This window comes from Saccoglossus kowalevskii, chromosome 22 (genome assembly GCF_978046115.1).
Source record: "Saccoglossus kowalevskii chromosome 22, keSacKowa6.1, whole genome shotgun sequence".
Taxonomy (NCBI): domain Eukaryota; kingdom Metazoa; phylum Hemichordata; class Enteropneusta; family Harrimaniidae; genus Saccoglossus; species Saccoglossus kowalevskii.
In genome coordinates, this window is record NC_140662.1 from 20,883,457 (window position 1) to 20,907,857 (window position 24,401).

Below are 24,401 nucleotides of genomic sequence, written 5' to 3' on the forward strand. Positions count from 1 at the left end.
AGGACAGATTATGACTTTCATGATTTATTTGAAATTCTATATTTAAATACTTTCCTAGGTAGATCACGTGGTATGATAATTATTGTGGCTATTCCTTCATCAATGGGGTAGAAATTGCATTAGCATTCACGTAGCATCATGTGATGCTAATTTGCATAGAAAGCAAAATGATATCAGATGTTTCTCCTATTTTGAGCTGATTCAGCGATAAGTCACGTTATAAAATATTACGTGGCGATGCATTCCGTGTCTCCAGAATGACGCACATATTTTACTAGTAATTCGTCATGATAAATGAATTGATATATTTGTGTCTATATTTGGGCATTGCGTGACGTCATTGATTGATAATATCAGACGATTACTTATCGCATTTCGTTTGCCCTGAACATGTATTATTACAACAAACGCTAGCCAATGAACATGTGTAAATTAGTTCGGAATAAACGTGATACGATATGAATAAAATAAAATGTGTCAAATTTTAAATTATATTCAAATGACGAGTCACGGTGTCGTCTGCGCATTTGCCTGTCGTTTACCTTGGGTTGCAGTTCATTTTGGTGCTAATATGTCACATCAGGCGGTCATACTATACCCACACAGGAACTCGTTAGAAATGGCTCTGTGTGAAAATTCATTATAAAAATGTTAAAAAGTTGAAATCTTGTATAAATAATACTATAATTTATTCGTTAATGGTGACTTCTTAGTTGAGTCAAAAAGTGGAGTTTTATTCGCTTATACTGAAGTGTTTTCCCAGTGAGTTGAATAACATGCAAGGCATACAACAGCGCTGTTGAGTTCCTCGAGAAATATCCAACCGACCGTTTCCTCTGAAACATGGCCTGGTGGGATCCATTGCGCATGCTCCAAGTTGAATTTATGTCTTTATTTTCCTTTTTTTTATTTCACTGGCTTGGCTCCACGCATTTCACTTGTATTTGTGTAATGTTTTTTGTTACGTCCGAACTTCGATCTAGCTCCACCTAGCAGGAATAATAGTGCTAGGTGTTATTTTATAAACATGAAAAAAAAAGAATTTGTATTCCTGCTCAGTGCTCAATAAATTGTTATATCCTGAGTGTGTGATTGTTTTTATCGCGAAAAATCATCGGCATTTTGCTGTAACTAACGTCCACTGTTTTGATATGACAACAGACTTCACGATGGCGGTCACCACACGCACGCATTCAGTCACTGGTACGAATGCCATTGCTTGTATGACTGAGTGGACAGCGGTTATTGTGAATAATATGTTTGTAAACATTGGGGCGAAATCTGTTTGACAAAAATAGTTTAGTTTGTTATTCTCTGTGTGTATAAATTTACACACAGCAGAACATACATGGTTGTAACACTTCTCATAGGACAATCATAACCGTACTTGTGTTTGCTCTAGCAACTATATTCATAGCAGTTCAAGAGCACCACGTGACCAAGAGCCATGATCAGACTTCCAATCTTCCAGTTTGAGTGATCTCAACTGGAAAGTCTCACTTTCTGGTCACTATTCGGATGTACTCGTGTGGAATCTGTGCGGCGGTGTCTTTGTATTAGTATCTCCCCTATACATACAGTGATCGGACTTGTCCTTGGTTAAACCACGCTTCCGCCTCTTCCGCTGTAGTATTCCCTTCACATCTCGAGATTTACGGTGTCTGCCTGCCATATTTCACAACTGAATTGCCGTTCCTTGCTATAGTGCGTTACCTGGTCGCGGTACTCTCCCGATCTCGCCGATTGGGTTGTCGACCAGCCAATCACAGGGACGTCAGCAAAGACCATGTCATATAGTAGCGACGGTAATAGGAGGGAACAGCTATCTAAGACTTGGCGTAGTATACCTGATACGAGACGTTAGTAATATCTTCAGCGAACTACGCAATGAACGTGGTCCAACATGCGAGGGGTCGGTATCTTCATCTTGATAATAGCCGCTACACAGACAGGTACCGATTCATATTTTGGGTAAGTCACTCTGCCGACATTCACCTAATAATCAACGCGCCAGGGCTAGTTACATATCACCATTGCATGTTTCATAATAACAGCTTAATGACATATTGGACAGTGTTACAGCACTGTTCCGAAACATGGACTGACCGCCGGCCCGTCTAGTCCTTCCTGCTCGTGGTGTCAGTTAGGCAGAGCCTACTGGTGGCTGCAGCTGACCGGGAGACATTCGTTTTCATTGGTCTACACGCTGATAATCCCCAATCGACCAGAAAGTGTTGTCGACTCTCACCGCTGACTTCAATCAATATTTTGAAAACATCAAACTTTGATCAATGTTTTGTAAATGGTCAACAAATTAAGGGACCATTGGCATCATGGAAATGTCCTTTTTCGTTCCGTCCGCCCGTATAAGCCGCAAAGCTAACTGATCCCCTGGCGAGTGATTTGAATGATATGCCATTACGCCGGGAAAGCCTAGCGTGATGCTACGCTGGAGTGTTTCATCTGTGTCGCCATTCAGTGTTTTACATGCAGTCACGATACGTCAAATTAATGATTACACAAACTTTATATACTACGCATTTCTATTTAAGTCACTGGTTTGCTAATAATTGATAATCGGTTAATGTTATCCAACAGCCTTGATGATGTCGAGTAGGAATATCTTTATACACGATTTTTACGTGATGTTTTATTTGTTTTGTCTTTGAATGCAGATTAACAGAGAAGAAGGTTCACTTGGAACAACTAGATGCTATTTCTCCGAACTGTAAAAGTCTAAGTCTCTCGAAAAAGCAAAGGCGTTTCTGCAAAAAAGACCCGGGCATGCCGGAAACACTGTTCGAAGCAGTGCGCCTCAGTACCGCGGAATGTCAATACCAGTTTTTTAACGAAAGATGGAATTGTACGTCGGGGGGAGGATACAGGGAAAACGTTTTAAAAAGAGGTGAGTTTGTTTTAATATATCATGACCACATCAACAGACCAATTTATCGCAATGGTGATTAGTACTTTTGTTTTTAAACTTGTCCCAACCACCTCTGCCTGAGAAGTGTCAATTGTATCTCATGTGAGATGTGTAACCCTCAACCGAGCAGAGGGCGAGACACTTGCCCGCGTTGCTTATGTTATTAAAATATGCTTGATTAGAAAACTAAAAGACTCGTGGTAGTAAATAACACTTTTTATCAAGCTTAAAATATAAATAATAATGCACTTTTCGCAAGAGGTCTAAGGTAATGTTTAGAAAAGAAATACGTGAACCTATAGGGAATATTAAGATAATTGTGATCAAACATGTCTCGAAAAAAAAAACGTCGAGTATTAGAATGAGAGCCACATTGCCGTGGTAGCTAACTTGGCAGTACCTCTACGATGTACGTTATTTTCATTATTAGCAAAGCATGTTGATAATATTTGGAAGAATGGTTTGGCAACATCTGAGATACATATGATCTATTTTTGTCTATCGTGGTGTAACATCCACCATGTGAAGGACAGTGTGAATTGTTGATTTTCAAACGGTGCTGTGATGCTGGCGGTATGACACAAATCGCCGTATTCATACATTGACGTAACTTTTAACCGAGTGTGTTATTAAAGCTATTTTACAACGTGTAATATATATTGTTGGTGAAGAGAGCCAGAAGACTTGAACGATGCATAAAACGTCGTGGGTTGAACAAGCAATAAAATATTCTGTGCTCAGATCTGTGCCGCCAAATCTTTCCGCAGCAGTTACTCAACCGCCCAATGTTTAGATTTTTTCGTTTCGTATATTTTCACGGTGCGTCGCTCGGCATACACAAACTGGTCACTGAGTGATCCGCCAGTCACCGACGATCGGCCCAGACATGTCATTGTACCTGGTAAGGCGTAAGTCATCTTAATAGTATTGTTTTTTTGATGTTTAGGTCAAACAACGACACAGAGAGAAGGAACTTTTCATTGTATCCGTCTTTCGTTTTTTCTCTGATTTTTCGTTGAGAAAAGTAATGGTCCGTCTCCTCGCGATGGGCAAAGGGGTGAAAACAGCAAATTGTCGCCAGTAGCAACAATAAAACGCCTTTCACTCACACGACCAATCGGGCTGAAAAAAACGACTTTCCATCAAATAGTTGTTTAAAGCTTTATCTTCAAACCGACTGCCACTGTTCGTCCAACGATACTGTCACTGGTGAAAAAAGCAAATACGATCTACATGTATATTTCTTGTGAACCGTTGTGAAAATGGCGTTACTGTTAAAACACCGTGACTACTTAAATCGACACCCATTTCTGGACACTAATTTTACAGATCCGTAAAATATATTCAAATATCCTACCGTCTCGTGTTTAAAAAAAAAACGAGATGTCCACAAAACCGACGTAACCCAATGCTACAACGATGCTCGACAGAGACATTTACAGCCGATGTCGACAAATAACCGTACGGCAACAGATGAGGTGACCCTTTTGTATGTCAGAATACGTACGTACAGTTGTCATAGAAACTGAAGTCACAGCAACAGTGTACGGACTGCGCCACTTTTGTTTTGTCTAGGGCAGATATCCGTTTCTACTTTGCCTTTTCAACCGACTCCCAAAACTTGAAGATCTTAGGCAAACTCCCCAATGAATGATTGTATTATCATTGTGGCCGTTAGGGGGACAACAGAACAAGGCCGTGTCGACATTCATAGCGGGATTTTATTCGACTATGTAAAATGTATATATTTGGTCCAAAGATTCTATTTGGGGGGGGGGGCAATCTAAGTTTTGCAAGTCTAAGACCGCGATGACCAATCCAGTCCTATTAAAAAACTGTTGATTTGATTTATAGACTTCTAATTAGTATTAATTGGTAAGTAAGTAATTCTTAAACCAACATTGAGAAGCAATTAATCTCATCGCTAGTGTCAGTGTTGTCGTTTCTGTGTCTCGTCGTTGAGTGTTAACTCGACGTCGACTTACCCCGTGTTGACTACACTCATAGCTGTCGGGCCTCCTGTGTTGACTACAACCGCTTCGATCCATATACCGCTATTTGGACTTGTCTTCCCAGCACCGTACTTGTCTGTACTGCCACCCTGCGCTGTAGATTTCCTGCACCGCGCGGGCTACATTTCCCAAAATCTTACATCATTTGAGCTTCATTGTGGTTCACGTGCTCTTTAATTGGTTCAATTTATTGCACCGTTTCTTTATATTTTTTTAAATGATGAATATTATTTTTAATCAGCGACCAGTAAGAATGTTATTTGAAGTGACATGTGTTGTTTTGTACAACCACCATGGAGTGTGGGTGTTTTTTCTGCTCACATACACACAATGCAATTTGTTCATTTCGTTGTTGTTGTTGTGAACATTTTCTGTTTTAAAAAAATAAATTCAGAACAAATATTTTATAAATATCACGAGGTTTCAATGCCGCTTTTCTGAATTTCTTTTAAATGGTCGAATCTTTGTTGTTGTTTTTTTGTTTCGAAATTATTTATATTCTGAGAAAACATTGGAACAGTTTCAGCACAGTTTTGTTTAGCTCAGGTTTATACACCAGTACTTGAAAAACACCAGTACTTGGCCATTAGCACAAAGAAACTTTCACAATACCTTCGTGTAGCAGCAGCAACCCAATTGTTAAGAATATTATGAAATTAAACATTCATATCCCTTTCTTCCCAACGGAGGTCCACTTTAAGTTGTAATATATCTCAAGTGTGTTTATTTCACTTGAAATAAACATTTAATGATCTGACGAAATTTGGCAATTTCACCAAACGTAAAGTAACTGTTGTTAACTCGTGACAATAAAAACTGAAATATACTGAACGCGTATAACTAGAATGCCGGAGGCTTTACGCATTCGAAATAAAATGAACTATATATATAATCGTTGTTTTAATAATCCATAATAATTTCTCTGTTTTATCGAGATAAAAGTTAATCGAATCTAAGGGACCCTTTTGCCAGACTTGTTCAATAAAATGCAGCTCGAGGATATACTAGTAACGCTGTATAGTGTTGTATTGTGGTACTTTCATCACTTTTGAACAGGAAGGCAGCTCACGTCGTCTCTCCTCGTTATATTAAAACAAACTTTGGTTGGAAGCCAACAATTTACTGGTGTTGGTGTAAAATTAAGTCTAACGTTTTCTCGTTAAAGTTGAGTGCGAGTTAACTGTTACTATTGACAGAACCACGCGGTTTCAGGTCTACCGCGCCCTGCATGTGTCTTCAACTGTGCGCGTGGAGGACATCACTTGGATTCACAATTGGCATTTCGTTACGGTGCTCATATATTCGGATTTGACTACATGACTACAATCTTATAACAGCCCCACATAGTTTCTACTAAATATTATATTGAGTTGTCTTAAATCATACCATAAACAGTACTGGTGTCAACAATGCATGTTTAAAAGTTTGGTTAAAACTGCCCTTCTCCTGCACACTGTGGAGTTTCTTAACCAACCACGCCGCGCAACCTTTCACCTATCGTCCGCCTTCTATTAGTCGCACTGTCATTTTTGGGTTATGTTGTCAGTTTTAAAAGTTTGCTTGTAAGTTTTTAGGAAGAGGTACTATCAGAGCCATGCGTTAACTGTGCAAGAATAATCATCAAATGACATTTAATTTAAATACATTTTTAATGAAACTTTCTCAGCAGCTTTCAAAATATAGTAGTGCTCCTGTATGTTGTATACTCGTTTGATACAAGAGGATTCCTTGATATCCGCTATAAAATCCTTTGCCAAATTTATTGAGAAGAAACTTATATTTGAATAATAACCATCGACACAATTAGAGCGGAAAAGAAGACCATTAAAAGAGTGTAATGTTGACGCGTGTTATGCCAACCACTGATCATATTTAACGTTACTACACGGGGTCGAGGTACTTCCTAGTGGCAGGGTCAGGGCTTTGAATAAATCACACTCAAGGCATTTCACAGATCAAACTTTCTCTTACATTTCATTACATTTGTCATATTTCTGGATATTTCAACAAAGCATTCAATAACGTGACCAATATAAAATTCGAACCGAGATGTTTTTATTATATTCCAGCTTGTGTAAGTACAACTTACATCCATGCGACAGGGAACTCACAAACCCGGCAACGAGAAATGTGTCGGTCCGATTATAAATTAGTTCTATCTGATAAGCGAAGCATAATATGTCATAAATATAGTATATTACACCAAGTTTGTTATTGAATTTTCCTGTTACGCGAAATCCAGTCTGAATTGAATGTTTATGTTCAATTTGACCTTTCACCCGTATTGCCTTGTCCTTCTTGTGCCGTTAAACAAACACAGGGCTACTTCATTTTGCAACACAGTGTGAATCAACCAACGTTGACGTTAACTAATTTTTCTTTCGTTTCATTTTGAATAACTGACACATTTACTACTTCTGAAATATTCTTCTATTTATTATTTTCAGATTTTTGATGCGAATATTTTCAAAAACTCATTTGTTTGTGAAAAATATGAAAGCAAATTTTAGAAATCTGTGAACTAATATTTGTAGAACGTCCGTGACCTTACTTCGAACTGAAGTACACACCGCTAATAGCATATGAAAAGGCATAATATCACGAAATGTGTACCTCCATGGAAAAAGCATTCATTTTATATGTGTGTTGGGGTTAAAATTTGCGCAACATTGGCACGGAACAAAGAAACTTAAACCCTTGAAAAAAAAAGCTTTACGGAAATTTGAAAATCAAGTTCCCATAAAAGTGTGACTGGGTAAACTAGAAAGCAGATCTTCAATAAAATGTGTGTAATAAAAAAGTCGAAAACTGAAAACGGACAACTTCGCTGTCACCTCGAAATTTATATGGTCGTAAACACGATCGTAAATTCCAAAGACCATGTCGCTGGCTGCCTTGACATTGTCATCTGTTCCTCTGTGCGTTTGATCTCCGACGACGAACATCATCTTAGGTTACGTCAATTTCTGGCACTGAATGGCCGATCGGAAACAACAGTTTATTTTTCAACTTTTTTGTACTTGAATTTTCCAGAAACAGCAACACCTAATTTGAATTATATTTACGCAAATTATTACTCGGTGCATTTCCTACTTATGTTTCACAGGAACGTCGGCAACTCTTAAACCGTAAAATGAACGTGAGATTTTGAGGTTGTCTGCAGTATGTACATCGTAATGCGTGGCAGGGGATCGAAGGATATTCCCTAAGGACACGATTTTCTTCATTTTATAGTAAGGATGGGCAAACAACCATCAACAAATTGTTAATGCCTCGAGTCCAGAAGAACTCCTTTTAATACAGCATACCATTAACCTGTAACCCGATCTCCATCGCTGTTCGAGATGTTTCTCCATACGTCTTTCAACCCCCAACATGTGAGCATGCCGCCTTCTAACCATGCATGCATCATGATTAGTAACACCCTAAACCCTCCTTCGTCGCCTACAACGTTCGTTTTCTCGCGAATATCAAACATATCTACCATGGCAATCTAGAGGCCACCATCATCGATGGCCACTCGTCTGCCGCATGTTACTTAACACATCGAGCCAATAACACTCTCCACTGAGAACTATATGGGTTCGCAAAAATGCCTTTATGTAAACTGCTGTCTGGGGAGGTTTGCAACCGATGCCATCGCAGTGCGGCATCCAATGCCGTCGCTGATTGCGGTTTTCGGTCATTCTCCAAGTGGGGAGTGATTTTATTTACAACTAAAAAGATTGAACTGCATGATAAATCGATTGCTTATAGATTGGATTACACAAGAAAAATAATTAGCAACTCAATTAAGTATATTATCTGGTTCACCATTGAACCAATTCACCCCGTGCTATCACGCGTATCTCCAGCTTCTACCTCCGTCGAACACACACTCAACACGATTTTTCTCTCCGGTAATTTCCATCGAAAAAAAAGTCTTTTTAGCAATTTTGCCGGGTTTGGCACATTTCTTGAAACATCTATTTCCGATTATTTCTACATTTCGAACTTATACATAGAGTATGCGCATCGTAATTGAGGTCGTCGTCTCGTTGTTGTGGAATCGCGTTCATCATCGTAGACGTTCTAGTTAATACAATACTAGTAACGGACGAGACTTTAATGACAAGACAAACAGACACCAAGTATTTATACTCCGAGTGTTATCTGTGAAATCCCTTTATCCAAGGCACACACCAATTATCCAATCATACTCAGGTGGTTGTCAAATAATCAATTTTCCCGCCATAAAAATATACTTATTCAAATATAATCTGTGCAATGTCGTCTGCGTTTCAAGGTTTGTGAAACATGTACAGCCCGATGTTGAGAGAAAACTTTCATTGATAGTTCTATCGGATTGAAAATAGGTTTAATAAAAAAAATGATAATTATGATACACTATTAAGTTTTATATCTGTATAGGGACATTTCGTTAGATTGTAATACATATCAAAAATATTGTAATTTCGATGAGTTATTGTGTTTTTCATACAAATCTGTAAGTACTTACCGACACTTTTATCACTCTGATCAATAAGCCTTTGAAGTGATTCGTATTTATAGTGCGGTCAAAGTGCGAACGAAACCTCGTCAACACTCGGCTCAGTTTGGACTAACGAAATCGAAGTCTGCCTGGAAACGCGACGATTAGCCGACTTCGTAAAATGAAATGACCGGCTGTAAAAACTTCAGTGGGATATCTTTATCAAATTTTATCACTGATTTTTTGACAAGTTTACGATTTCCCAGGTCATTTTAATCAAACTTTTACAGTCTTTACTGGAGAACGTCTGGCAACTATTAACATTGCACGAAGTCTGTGGGATTTTATGGCATCAGTCATGTATGCAAGCCACGAGACGAAGATGTCGTCTGCGCCCGGGCTCCGGTAGATCGATAGGGGTATACCCAAATGATGGCGAAGCTATCATCTGATTTCGATTAGCCTATAGGATGGCAGTGTTATTAGAGATGATTCCATACACAACAAATATCGTGCCGAGAAACAATTGATGCATTCTACCACTTTAACAAAATAGAATAAAAATATAGAACTAGATACAAAATAACGAGTCGTGTATAGTTCACTAAACTATGTTTCATTACATTTTCTTGTTTAACTTTAGTCCAATCACGAAGCGCCCAAAACTTCAACTCAAAGTGAACCCAGTCCAGTGTGCAAACAGAAATTATAGTCGGATTCCATTGCAAAATGGTAAACATGTATTAATTGCACGTCGGAGCGTTGCTTAGGCTACGGTGCCATATTGTTCGAACCAGTAGTTACGCAATTCATACTTTCATCTGAAGCGAAATTAATCCCTTTTTCCAGAGCTTTTTCTTTCAGCATGACAAAAAGTTGTATGTCTCTGACGTCACTACTGTCTGACAGAGAGTGGCCTGATGTGACATTGTGCAATCGACCAATGAAATATTCAGAATTGCTGTCAACAAAACGCAACATAAACACTGATTTATTATAAAATATGGCACAAAAATGAAATGCTTTAATTTTGTGATTTCACACACACAATACGCAATATTATAAAATAACAAGTCAAATGAGGTATCGAGTTATACCAATGGCATACGGTTGTATTGAAATAATAGTTATGGAACTGTCACAGTAATGGTTCATGACTCAGACTGATTTCCTTATCCCTTTATAACTAATTGTTATTATTATAATTGTGAGTTATTTTTTGATTTATTTTGTAGCTAATATTGTTTTAATGTGTGCGTATACAGTGCACTGTATTTAACAAGGCTTTTAATAAAATAAAAAATCAAATTAAATTAATAAAAAAACAGTGTAGAATAACCGCATTGATGATGAGAAGATATTATCAAAACATCCCGATGGTCTTCAGGCTACGAGAATATAATAAAATAGCCTGAATAAAAAAAAACGACGTGTAAACAATTGTGATATCTTAACCAGTAACATATACTAGTACTTATCTGTCGCGAAACTCAAGCGGAATCAACCATATTAACGATGGTAAGCTCAGAGAGTGGCTTGCTGTTACTGTGTGGGCATTTAAATACAGTGCTTTCAGTAAAATATTTAAAGACACGTTTGAGAAACATGTACAAGGCCAAACTGGAAATTATGCTTGCATTTTAATTGCGGCATGAGAGTTGAGGCGTACTATTGGACATATGTGCAGAAAATACTACTAAAACGATGCTAGAAAGGTCGACCGATCGGCTGGAAATTGAGAAATGGGAAAAATGTGTTTTCAGAATTCACGACACATCCATGATATTTACTAGACGAGTTTTGATGACCAATCGGGAAATACAATTTTGTCAGCACGCAGAGACTTCGATTACTTAGTTGATCTAATTTGACGCTAAACCAGCAACACTCATATCGAAAACATCTTTTTTTATACAACAGTGTTCGTGTTTTTATGATATACGAGGATTTTACACAAATGTTCTCGTTTTTTTTTAATAATGCACGAGGTTGTTACACAAATGTGTACGTGTTTTTCTGATGTACGAGGTTTTCACATAAGAGGTTTTTATACGAATTCGCTCATGTTTTTTACCGTTTTTTATGATGTAAGAATTTTTTACGCGAATGTGCTCGCGTCTTGATGATCTACGAAGTTTTTACACGAATGTGCTGGGTTTTTGTATGATGTACTCGCGTTTGTGCTCGCGTTTGTATGAGGTACGAGTATTTTACACAAATGTGTTTTCATGATATACGAGAATCCGGGTTTTACACAAATAGTTTTTATGACATACGAGGATTTTACACGAATGTGCTCGCATTTTTATGACGTTTTACAGTGTGTTGAAGCACCTCCATGGTTGAAGGTAGTCTTCGGCGTACGGTGTACGTTCGAATTTCGTAAAAAAACAATGTATTTTACACGTGTTACATTTGTCGCATGGGACCCATAATGTATACTCCCGATGCGATGATCATCGTCTCTTAATGCACCAAGTAGAATCTTTCCTATATACTGTACTCATATGCTAGTATGTGATTGAATTGATGAACACGTGTATGTTTAACAGTGTTCAATATTTCCCCCATCTTTTCTTATCGTAGAACACACCAGTTTCAAGTACAATTGCCATTAAATCAGCTAGCGTTGTGTTGCTTATTAAATTAATAATTATTAACAGTTTAAATTATAGTAAAGAGGGGATGCCTTGTAGAATTTCATGAATGAATGAATGAATGAATGAATGAATGAATGAATGAATGAATGAATGAATGAATGAATGAATGAATGAATGAAAAAAATGGCGCTCAAGACACTAAGGTGTATACTGAAGAACATTTCTGTCGTACATAAATTCTCAAATCATTAACCGGAAGTGGCATGTCTTAGTATCGCATTTTAAGTGTAATTTCTCTTAGATTCGTGGTTTAATATTCGATTGAAGGTTTTTTCTACCAACGCAGTGGCATTGAAGTTCACACTATTGAATTAATCGAAATTCCCAGGTTTGTTCGAGTTTAAACGTCAAAAATCGAGGACGGTTTTTTTACTCATTGTTTTTTCATACTGGTTTATCCAACTCTTAAAACTGAGTCAAAATCACCTTTGTGGTGTCAAGACCTGAAGTAAACACATTGCAATGTGTCATTAACGTTGTATACATTCATGATAATATACAAATAGCTAGAAAATTAACTTGTGGCTGACCAAAACTTCATTTTCCATCTGTTTAGGTACTGTTAGCATATACATAGAAGCTGTCTAGGCGATGCTTCAATATACGTAGCATGGAAATCCTAACATATCACTCTAGGTGCGTTCGTTTGGTGCAACAAGGGTCATTTTGACTCAGTGTTATGAGATTAGAAGATAAACTATCTTTACATGATCAATAAGTAAAAATATGAACAGAATTACAAAATAGAACGGAACTTGTGTCTCTATAGATAGCTGGGAAAGTTATTTTTATTGGTCAATGACCGCTGCTGTCAAACCAAGCATATGGCAAATACCCTGCGATTTGTACATATACCTTTCTCTATGGACAATGGTTTGTAACTATTTCTCACTAACTACCAAAATCAGCACACACAAGTCGCGATGTATGTGGCCGCCAATAAACTCCCAGACCGCGCTAACTTTGAAACAACGTTTACATTACGTCCCTAGTGCAGGCGAAGCTAAACAAATCGTGGCCTTAACTCTGCGTGCAGGGCGGTCTACATACTGTATGTGTAGCGAACCAATAATAAGTAGCGTATTAGTAAGGTGCAATAATTATTCCTCTTTTGTCGTCTGACACAAAATGACTCTTTCAAAAAAAACTGATTGTTTCAATACAATATGTCGAAAAATCAAAATAATATACGTCGAACGAAAAAATAAAGAAAATTGCTTACATTAATAATCTGAAGTAAATGTTTTATGATCCGAATTTTCAAAATGAGCAAAAAAAATGTACGATTCATCTCAATTCTCTATTTTCTAAATCATTTGAGAATGGATCAACAATTCACCAACCATGACCACATCCTAGGCTTGCGATAACACCATGACATGTATGTCTATTAGATCTATTAAATAGATGTATAACACATCTCAATAATACAAATATATATACTATTTTATGCAATATGAGCTATGTTACGATACAAATATGGAATAATAAATAATCGTTTAAATATTCATTCAAAAAAGAAAATAAATGACGAATTATGGAATGAAATGTCCGTTGGCAGAATTGTGTTTTGGAAAAAGTAATTCACAGTTTTCTGTTACGATGATTTTTCGCGGAGAAAGAGTGATTACAATGTATTCTTATGTGATTATATTTTATTTGTCTGTAGGTTTTAAAGAAACCTCGTTTCTCTACGCTATATCATCGGCGGGACTGGCTCACTCGGTCGCCAGGTCGTGCAGCAGGGGTATTTTGGACAGATGCACGTGCGACGAGTCGTTTAACGACCAAACCAACAGGGCGACATGGAAATGGGGAGGGTGTGGAGACAACTTAAAATATAGTCAAAAATTTGTACAAAATTTTCTACAGCTCGAAAGTACATCGAGGGGTCAGGATTTGAGAGCGAAAGCGGAAAAACACAACAGTGAGGTCGGAGTCAGGGTAAGTCTTGTTAATTTCTTCATCCTTCGTATACTATATTTGTTTTGAATGCACCGATGGGAGTTATTGATTAAGTTGGTATTTGACTTCCTTGCGTAATTCTCTATTTATTAAAGAATGCTTCGTCTAATGTTCCATAAATTTATTGTAAACATTGTTTTATTTGTTTTTTGCAAACCATTGGGCTTACTGGGTCTACGGGAAATCTTAGCTACGGCCAACTGTCAGACAGAGTACGGTGTTCAGTCAAGGCTCTTGAACAAGACGACCACCCATGATAAATGGTAGTCAGATATGATTCTAATGTTACACCGTGTCCAAATTCCCCTCCCATTCACGCCCTCTAACGTGTCACTCATCACACACGTTACGGTCTGCTACGGGGGTGACCGTCATTTCTGTCAATAACGTTTATTCAGTTTACACAAGGCCGCGGACACCCAGTACCGGTAAAATTAACACCGAAATTACGTCGTCCTTGCGCTTGAACCTAATATGTTTAACATAATGAGTTGGAATTTTAATATATATATATATATATATATGCGCATTGGTTAGTTTCTCACATAAGTAGGAAACAAGCTGAAAATCATATTTTTTTATCTTCCAAATGTAATTACTAATATTCCGTAGTTGGATGGCTGACTGATTTTTACTCACGGGCAGACATGTCGTGCAAAATACGGAATGTTCCTTTGAAAATGTAACTTTGTAATATGTATCATTGCCACTCGTTAAGATGAAAGCTTGTTCCCCGAAGATTATATATGTGCGGTAATTGAACCAGAAAGCTCGAATAAAACAAACATCGAAAACTGCCCACGTTTATCCACCAATGGAATACAGTCCGTGAACGATTTGGTTTGTCGAAATACTCACAATGAAAACGTGTTTTTTTTTTCTGTACCATTTTGACTGTTATATCATAAACGTGTTACTAGCGTAATCATCCGTGACGAGATTTAGCTTGTTTTATTGCAACACCAGTGTTCTTTTACAAGTGTAGTAGAGAAAACAGCATACCTATAATTTGGTTGTACAAATGCAACATGCATGATTTTCGTGATCCGAATCACGTTCCGACCCATCCATCACTCTCGTGGCGAATATTTAGACGTCTTTTGTGTTGACTTTTCTCGTTGGAGGGTGACGGCCTATTCGGTTCTTTCACGGGCCCATGGAATGGACAGCAATGATATGTACGTTGAAATTAGACACGGCTTGAATTACTAGAAGTTGAGGGCATCGTTAGCTGAGAAAAAAAACGACATGAATACGTACACGTTGTGTCGTTAGGGTTACTTTAACTTGGATATTCTGTGGAAACCAATCGTCTTTACCTGTATATTGTATCTTCGAATCCGAGCGTGAAAAACAGCCAGGCCACGCTTTGTACCGTTTTCATGGCGTAACAAGCAAGCTATAAACACGTAGTGTTTGTAAAATACAATGCCCTTCCAGTTTTAAGCAGCTGTGAATGGCGAGGTCTAACGGTGAAATTAATTGTCTCTACTAAGTCGGTCGACAACAGCATCCGAATAGGTCAAATTCACCCGGGGTGTTCCTTTTTAGTTATTTAAATTTCCCAAGCTTTGCTTAAAAACCCGGTTCCTATTTCATGACGCTTGTTTCCCGGCGGTAATGCGCCACGCTTAAACAATTCTTCTATTTATTATTTCGTTTGGAGTTGATGTCATTTCAAAAGTTCTTTTGTCAATTCGTCTCTTGTATCATTCTGGCAATACTAATGTGGTACGCTAAGTTGTAACAAAATAGGCGATACTTATCAGAAGAATGGTAAGTGATGTTTAGGATATGAATTGGCGCACATGCAGTCAACGAAACTTGGGCTACGAATGCAATGCTTTCCAATCTGCAAACAAATTACTGCGAAACCAGCTCACACAGGTTCTCGGCGGATTACTATGCCATTGTTATGTTATTTTGTTGGTGCTTTCTTTGAAGTGTGCGGATTTTGGTCTACGCAATAGTATATGATTTATCATTAAGTTATTTTCTGTACACTGTTTAAAAATCATTTCAAGAAAAGAATTATCGAAACGTACGTAGCATAGCGCACATGTGCACTACAGGAAAAGCCATTATGCAAGAACGCGACCGCAATGAAAAGAGAAACTAGTTTTGAAAAGCAGCAATTTTTAAGTGTTTAACTTTCTTTTTCTTTTAATAATAATTTTGTACCAGGTGACCATTTCCAACATTAAATATCAATGTTGTTTCTCCTGAATTATGAGCGTATGACTCGTCAACGCAAATAGCAGGCCGCGGACCTTCGGAACAAACGAAAAATGCACATTCATAATTACCTTATTCTTGCGTTGGTTCCTTGTGTAACAGTCTAGACAAATCACGATAATCAAGTTTGACCCAATGAACCAAATAATAAACGGGTGAGTTTTAGCTCCGACCTAGCTCGCCAAATTATAGCATATACCGTCCCTATCTATCCACTAAATGTCTAGAACTATAGAAACCGAAGCTCTTCATTTATTTACAGTATCAGTGCAAGCCTCAGTACAAATGGTTCATTTTGCTTAAATTTGCCTTTATTTAATAACATGTCACACTTTTAATTAGTATGCCAATGTAGTTTTTATTTGGAATAAAGGGGTCAACGCAATGACATGTAAATAGTTACACAATAGCGGTCTGATGTAAATCTGCACACACGCCAAATGCCGCCAATCTTTGCAAATTTTGTTTTGAGCGGTCACGCTACAACATTTGTATCATCACAGACAAGTGGCAACGTTTATACAGTTTTATTATTCAATTTTCAGGCGAACCGTTCTTCGGTGTTTAAAGTGAGGACGTCGTCACCTGCGCATGCGGCAGACGGCCATGTCGTGTCGTCGTTTACAAACACGCGTCTACCCATGAGCCTTTGCATTTTGCGAGTGCGCAGGTGACGACCCTTCGCTTTAAAGTTTCGAATATTTTTCGCGTTTTCAAGATTAATGTATGTAATTATGCAATTTTATTGGCGTGGTTCATGCTAAATCGAGATAGTGATAATTTACCATTCATTATTTTATCTGATTTTCCGGGAGGCTATAACACACAGCGATGTCCGTCTATCACCGGACTTGTACTCGTGGTAGATACGTGCACTCCTGCATAAACTTGTACATCTATACACTTGCACTCTGGCATTTGCTCCCCTGATAGTCAAGCTATTTCCGTCACGGTTTGTCAAGTAACATTGTTGTCAAATTGTTCATTGGATGCATGTCACGGTTTCATAGTCGTGTGACCAAAACTATATTTTTCATCGTAATAGAAATCACCACTAAAACAACTCAGGAGTGTTATCCGACAAGTATCGTATATTCATCTTTTGTTCTTTTTCAGGCTGTGCGTCAAGGCTTCAACACGACATGTAAGTGCCATGGGGTATCGGCCTCGTGTACGACGCGGACTTGCTGGCAACAGCTTAGCCCGTTCCGAGAAATTGGCAATCAGCTTAAGGAAAAATACGAGAAGGCATATAAAGTAGTAAGTACGACCAACGAGTCGACGGGGACGTCGCAGTTGGTAACCAAGAGCCAAAAAGGGAAATCGAGAGGCGCCACTGCTACAGACGGTGAAGAACCACCACCGAGACCGAGCGATCTTGTGTATGTGGACAATTCGCCACACTTCTGCAAAAAGTCTAGGTTTTCACCGGGAACTGATGGTAGACGTTGTTTGGTTGGCCCAAATTGCAATAGTATTTGCTGCGGACGAGGTTACAATATCAAAACTAAAGTTGTGGAGAAGTCCTGTAAATGTCGTGTTGTGTGGTGTTGTTATGTCGAATGTGACATGTGCTCGGAAAGCGTAGAGATTCATCTGTGTAAAAATAACCCAGACAATTAGAATTATGTTTCCAGTGTATATATACAGAAAAAAAATCATCCGGACAAACATTTCGTCGAATGGAGTTATTGACGCATGCGTATGCGCAGACTGACGACAGAAAGACTCATTGTTTTGCCAGTGTTTATCATAACTGATGTCGTAAATTAATAGGTCTCATAATGACATATCTGAAACTATATTTGATGTATTTTTGTGAACGATTGCCGAAAACAATTTCTCACCACACTGTTTCCAATGAGATACAGGTGGGTCACGTGACATTTGCGGAGAATATTGAGAGTGGCATAGACAGTGAAGGCCGTGCACGTCAGGCATGGTATTTTAGTTTCTCTGTATTAATCTTGTTGTGATCATAGTTGGACCATATGACTAGAAGAAACCGGGTTTCTTCGCAACGAACAATTTATTTCCACCGTAGAACAGTGTTTGTTTGGTATTAAGCACTTTTTATGGTGCGCATATATCATAGATCGACGCGGATATGCCGAACAAACAGGGCTTTCATACTGATGTTTTTATTTTATTAACTTTCGGCTCTGTACACAGCTGTAAATTCGCAATGGCATTTATTGCTGACTGCCAGACTATTTGATGATTAATTCATGTACAAAGTGTTCGTATGTCGTCCATGACGGCAAGTGGAGAATGTTCCAGAGTGGGAATCCAACAAGAATCGGGAAACATAATTCCCTAATTCAGCGTTCACTCTGAAAAAAATGTGTATCATTGGTCAAGTCGCTCTTAAGTCGCATAATTGTACTTTATACGTTTGTGATGGTCTTAAATTATTGCCAGATATTTGCAACTTACTTTTCTGAGTCATTCTGAGTCCAAATTACCCCGTTGAGGGCAGACTTATTTCTCCATGCCCTTATTCCCGTTATCCTCGATTGCATTGCCCGTTCATTGACATTCGCGCGTTATCATTGGGAAAAATTACAACTACATCATGTTTCTACATGTCCCCATATTCTCTGACAAACTGTTGGTCTCACACCAGTGATTTATATCGTAAACTATTTTCCTATTTTACATCCTTCTATAAATTAAACTGTTCTGCTTTAGTAGTTTATACTTCGCGATCATCACGTGACTAGAATAACGATTACTACACACGGTTAAAAAATACTGTAGAATGACTAATTTTCACTGGGTTTAAATTACACTGATTTACCATTTCAGGCATATTCAATGGGCTTTAAATTCATAGTTTTATCATTTAGATAATGTGTCCTATATTCAATTTTACATATTCACTGGGTTTAAATTTAGAGCATTTTCCGGTCAGCGAAAAAAGCAAAATTGAAACCCAGTGAATAATTAATCTTTTTACAGTACATGATTTGTTCGTGACACTGTTGTTTATGCAAATACGATGACGGTACACTCTTTGAAAACTGGTATATTGGGGTTTGTTTGATCGTTGGCGTTCAAAATAGGACGACACTGGAATCTAAAGAAAATGGATATTTGTTTCTTGTTTTAAAAACTTTAAATTATGTACAAAAACGTTGTTTTAGTTTCAACACTTCAGGTACTTTGCTTCAATTACGCCATATTGGTTGTCACTACGTTTCAAAGACAATGATGTCATATGTTTGTCACTACGTTTCAATGGCGCTATGTGATCTGTCATCGCATTTCAATAATTGCGATTTGTTGACGTTTCGCACACGTGAGACATATTTTGGTGGTTTTATTTCAATAGGATGATCATCGTGATAAAAATTATGATAACGAACAATAATAGCGATGACAGATATGGGGGCGGGTCAAAGTCACACATGCCTTTGCTAGTAAAAACAGATGCAATACCGAAACGTTATTCAATTACTGTAACATCTCGCCCAATCTGAGACGTGACAAGGTATGTATCAGCGGACGTCTTCATAAGATACCACTATGCCCCAATGTACATGTACAGTTAGTAATACGTTGAATTGTCACCTACAATGAATCCCATTACTGGTTGTATTCACTGTCACATAATGAGTTGCAGGAGCGGCCAGAAATTGGTATGAGGTCACCCCGAAAGGGGGAGAGTCATCCAGGTGACTGTGGTCACCCAGGGACGGTCAGGGCAACATCAGAGCAACTCGGGGAGGACATGCAGGTGACTGTGACGTCACATTAGATGATCACCAAGGGCATAAATGATGGATTCAGAATCAAAAGTTCAAGAAGTAAAAACGTAGGCCGTCCCATATTATAGTATTATAGTTTCATCCACGGTGATACATTTCCCTTGGATGGCAATTGAGGTGATGCATACTTTTAGTTTATACGAGCTTTCTTCCATCAATAAAAAAAATACCGGTAATACGAATTGTTATATTACGTACCCCGACAAATATTAAAGCGAGGGAGTCGTCACCTGCGCATGCGTCAGATGGCCATAGCGTGTCATTGCTTATAAACAAATCATGTCTACATATGAGCCTTTGCGTTTTTAGCGTGTGTTGTTATCGTCACTTGGACTCAATTCCCGCGCGTGCGCAGGTGACGATCCTTCCGCTTTAATGTTACAGTCGTTAGTTGAATAACACGACATTAAATCATTTCCGGTAATATTTGTGTCCAAGTACGTCATTGAATCTGCCATGTTTTATTCTATGGCCGCTAGAAGCAAATGGCCGCTGAGATTTCGTTGAAAACAAGAGAGGCACTATGTTTTTTGTGTCTCTCTAATTGTGGTTATGTCGTCTCCCGTCATCGCGTCCACTGTTCAAGTTACCATGGTTATTGGCGAAGCGCCGCCCACACGATAATTGCAACAAAATGAACACAAACGTTTTTAAGATCGGATACATTTTATTTTATAGCAAATACGTGAGATCAAAAACCCAAAAATTTTCTATAAAGCGAAGACCGAAAGTTATCTCATTTGAGATGTCACGGTGATAAGCGTACACTGGATACAACGTGTTTAAACGAGACAACAATGGCGGCGTTCTGATGTCATTCCAGTATGGTCAATATGACACGTTTGACGATGATGAATGCCCCATCAACCACCGAATCTAACCTCCAAAACAAATAATTGTCGCAATCACCCCAAACTGGATACCATTTCTACATTAGTTCCCACTTGAAATGTACAATACCGGACCGCAAACATGTGACCTACCATTCTCTCACAACGGAGCGATGATTGATGGTCCCGTCAGAAAGCGGTCACGTGATCTTGATCGATTGATTGATGATGATTTTAAGTGTAATAAATGGGAGATCTTCGTCTTTTCTGTCATCGCATCGGTTTATCATCCTGCCACCGTAGCATCGCGTGCCATGGCCTCCTTATACTGCTATCGTCGATAATGTTGTCAACATACTGGTCGTATATATATGGAACCTGAAGTATTTCTATCAATATAAGGCGCATTGCAGGAAGGTTAAAGCATTCACTGGATTTCTCAAACGTTTGTTGGTCATAAATCGATTCATTTAAAAAAAAAAGTGCTTGGAATATTTTGTTAAATCACGCGATTCTATCAATGAGTGACGTTTTTTCTGAATTCATCACGACGCACCTGGTGTATTTATATTGATAAAATGAAAATTTTTGAATGTTTTAAATTACAAAATAATTAGTCTGTAGTCTGTAGTCTACACATAATAATTTATATCTTACGTATATTCACCCCCGTGCTTGGAATATTTTGTTAAATCACGCGATTATATCCATGAGTGTCGTATTTTCTGAATTTATCTAATGGCGTATTTATATTAATAAAATGCAATTGTTGAAGATGAATGTTTTAAATTACAAAATAATTAGTCTGTATATAATAATTCATATCTCACGTATATTCACCCCCCTCTTGCCATTCTGGCTGGCTAATGATAGCATTCAAAATAGCTAAACACCCATCCATGTAGTATATCGTGTTGTTTTGAACCCGGTGACCCCAGTACACCGACGAATGTCATCACCGTTGCTCAACAGCTGGTCATCATGTTTTCTATAGAAAGATGTCCAGTACACATCTCTTGCAGACCTTCTCGGCTGTCGTCCAATGGGGCCGAGGGAATTGGCATATATCAAAATCAGGCACAAGCAGGACGAGGGCGCAATACAATTCAACAAATTAAAAGTATTGTGAAACTGTGACGTTATTGGGAATCACGTGGTTAGTTACTGCCAATAATGTATCTGTCAATTGCTCCCCCGACTCCTGGAAATAGGGATATGTCATGATAGTGTAAAATTGGGGGGGGGGGGGTATGTACCACACAAATATGCTCCTGGTGTGGAAATGGTGAGGCTTGTTCTAGAGATGCCTGTGCTGTGCCCTACATATCTTCCTGGGTGTTTCAATTGATTAGTGCATAAATATCGTTTTATTTTCCAGGGGGTCAGAGGTCGGGCCTACACGTCAACTCGGTATGTACATTTCCCAGAGCCGTCAATATTGTGGGTAATAGGCGATGCGTAGTGTGCGGCCATTGTTCGGACATCGGTCAGTTAAAGAAACTCGTCTGACAAGACATAAGTTTAAAAGTGTTTGTTTACATCCATTATAATCTATTACATGTACTTGACGGCTGCTGCTGTGACAGGGTTATATCGTCAACACATTGTGGGGTTGTCACCTGACGACAGCTGACATGCATACGTAAGGGAAACACCTGTGAGTAACGAGTAGTCACGACTTAGGCTTCAAAACACATCTAGAAGTGTTACAGGCGCGCCTCCTTGACGTGATGTCCATGCAAAACACCTTAGATAACAACAGCCAGTTATCAACAGCGCCCTCTAGCGACTATATGTGAACTCTGAACACGTGTATTGTTTCCGCTGAATTCCATATATGATCATCATCGTACAGTTTTGAGAAACAAGATTATTTTTATCTTGTTTTGTTTTTATGTTCTTCTTGTTCATGTGTAGAAACTTGGCTTGGTGATCTTTTACATGTAGACTGAAATTTACATGTCAGCTATTATCTCGATTTCAAACTGTCAGCTATCATACTGACTTCAGACTGAGCGCTATTAGTTTGATTTTAAACGTCAAATATTATCTTGAATTCAAACCGTCAACTATTATCTTGATTTCTAACCATCGGCTATTAGCTTGATTTCAGACGTCAGCTATTATCTACATTTCAAACCGCCAGTTATTATCTTGATTTCAAACCGTCAGCTATTATCTTAATTTTAGACGTCAGCTATTAGCTTGATTTCAAACCACCAGCTATTATCTTGATTTAAATCCATCAGCTAATATCTTGATTTAAACCATCTGCTCTTATGTTGATTTCAAATCGTCAGCTATTATCTTGTTTTCACCTTGTCAGTTATTATCTTGATTTTAAACCGTCAGCTATTATGTTCATTTCAAACCGTCGGTTATTATCTTGATTTCAAACATCAGCTATTATCTTGATTTCAAACCGTCAGCTATTATCTTGGTCTTAAACCGTCAGCTATTATCTTGTTTTCAAACAATCAGCTATTATCTTGATTTCAAACCGTCAGCTATTACCTTGATTTCAAACCGTCAACTATTATATTGATTTCAAACAATCAGCTATTATCGTTATTTCAAACCATCAGCTATTATCTTGATTTCAAATCATCAGCTATTATCTTGATTTCAAACCGTCAACTATTATATTGATTTCAAACAATCAGCTATTATCTTTATTTCAAACCATCTTAATCTTAAACCGTCAACTATTATTTTGATTGCTAACCGTCAACTATTATATTGATTTCAAACAATCAGCTATTATCTTGACTTCAAACCATCAGCTATTATCTTGATCTTAAACCGTCAGCTATTATCTTGATTTCAAACAATCAGCTATTATCTTGATTTCAAACCGTCAGCTATTATCTTGATTTCAAACCGTCAACTATTATATTGATTTCAAACAATCAGCTATTATTTTGACTTCAAACCACCAGCTATTATCTTGATCTTAAACCGTCAGCTATTATCTTGATTTCAAACAATCAGCTATTATCTTGATTTCAAACCGTCAGCTATTACCTTGATTTCAAACCGTCAACTATTATATTGATTTCAAACAATCAGCTATTATCTTTATTTCAAACCATCAGCTATTATCTTGATTTCAAATCATCAGCTATTATCTTGATTTCAAACCGTCAACTATTATATTGAGTTCAAACAATCAGCTATTATCTTTATTTCAAACCATCTTAATCTTAAACCGTCAACTATTATTTTGATTGCTAACCGTCAACTATCATATTGATTCAAACAATCAGCTATTATCTTGACTTCAAACCATCAGCTATTATCTTGTCTTAAACCGTCAACTATTATATTGATTTCAAACAATTAGTTATTGTTTTGACTTCAAACCATCAGCTATTATCTTGATCTTAAACCGTCAGTTATTATCTCCATTTCAAACGTCAGCTATTATCTTGATTTCAAACCATCAGCTATTATCTTGATTTCAAACCATCAGATATTATCTTAATTTCAATCCGCCGGGTATTATCTTCATTTCAAACGTCAGCTATTATCT

At 37.9% G+C, this 24,401-nt stretch overlaps 1 protein-coding gene across 2 annotated transcripts; it reads left to right on the forward strand.

Annotated features, from left to right (window-relative positions):
* The first annotated feature begins 1,503 nt into the window (after positions 1–1,503).
* Positions 1,504–18,704, forward strand: Wnt9 (wingless-type MMTV integration site family, member 9). 2 transcript variants are annotated; one of them, NM_001168207.1, is given in 5 exon segments: positions 1,820–1,971; positions 2,676–2,905; positions 13,739–14,013; positions 17,387–17,388; positions 17,391–18,704. In NM_001168207.1, coding segments are annotated over 5 exon segments (1,077 nt in total). In that variant the 5' UTR covers positions 1,820–1,903; the 3' UTR covers positions 17,893–18,704.
* Positions 18,705–24,401: the final 5,697 nt, after the last annotated feature.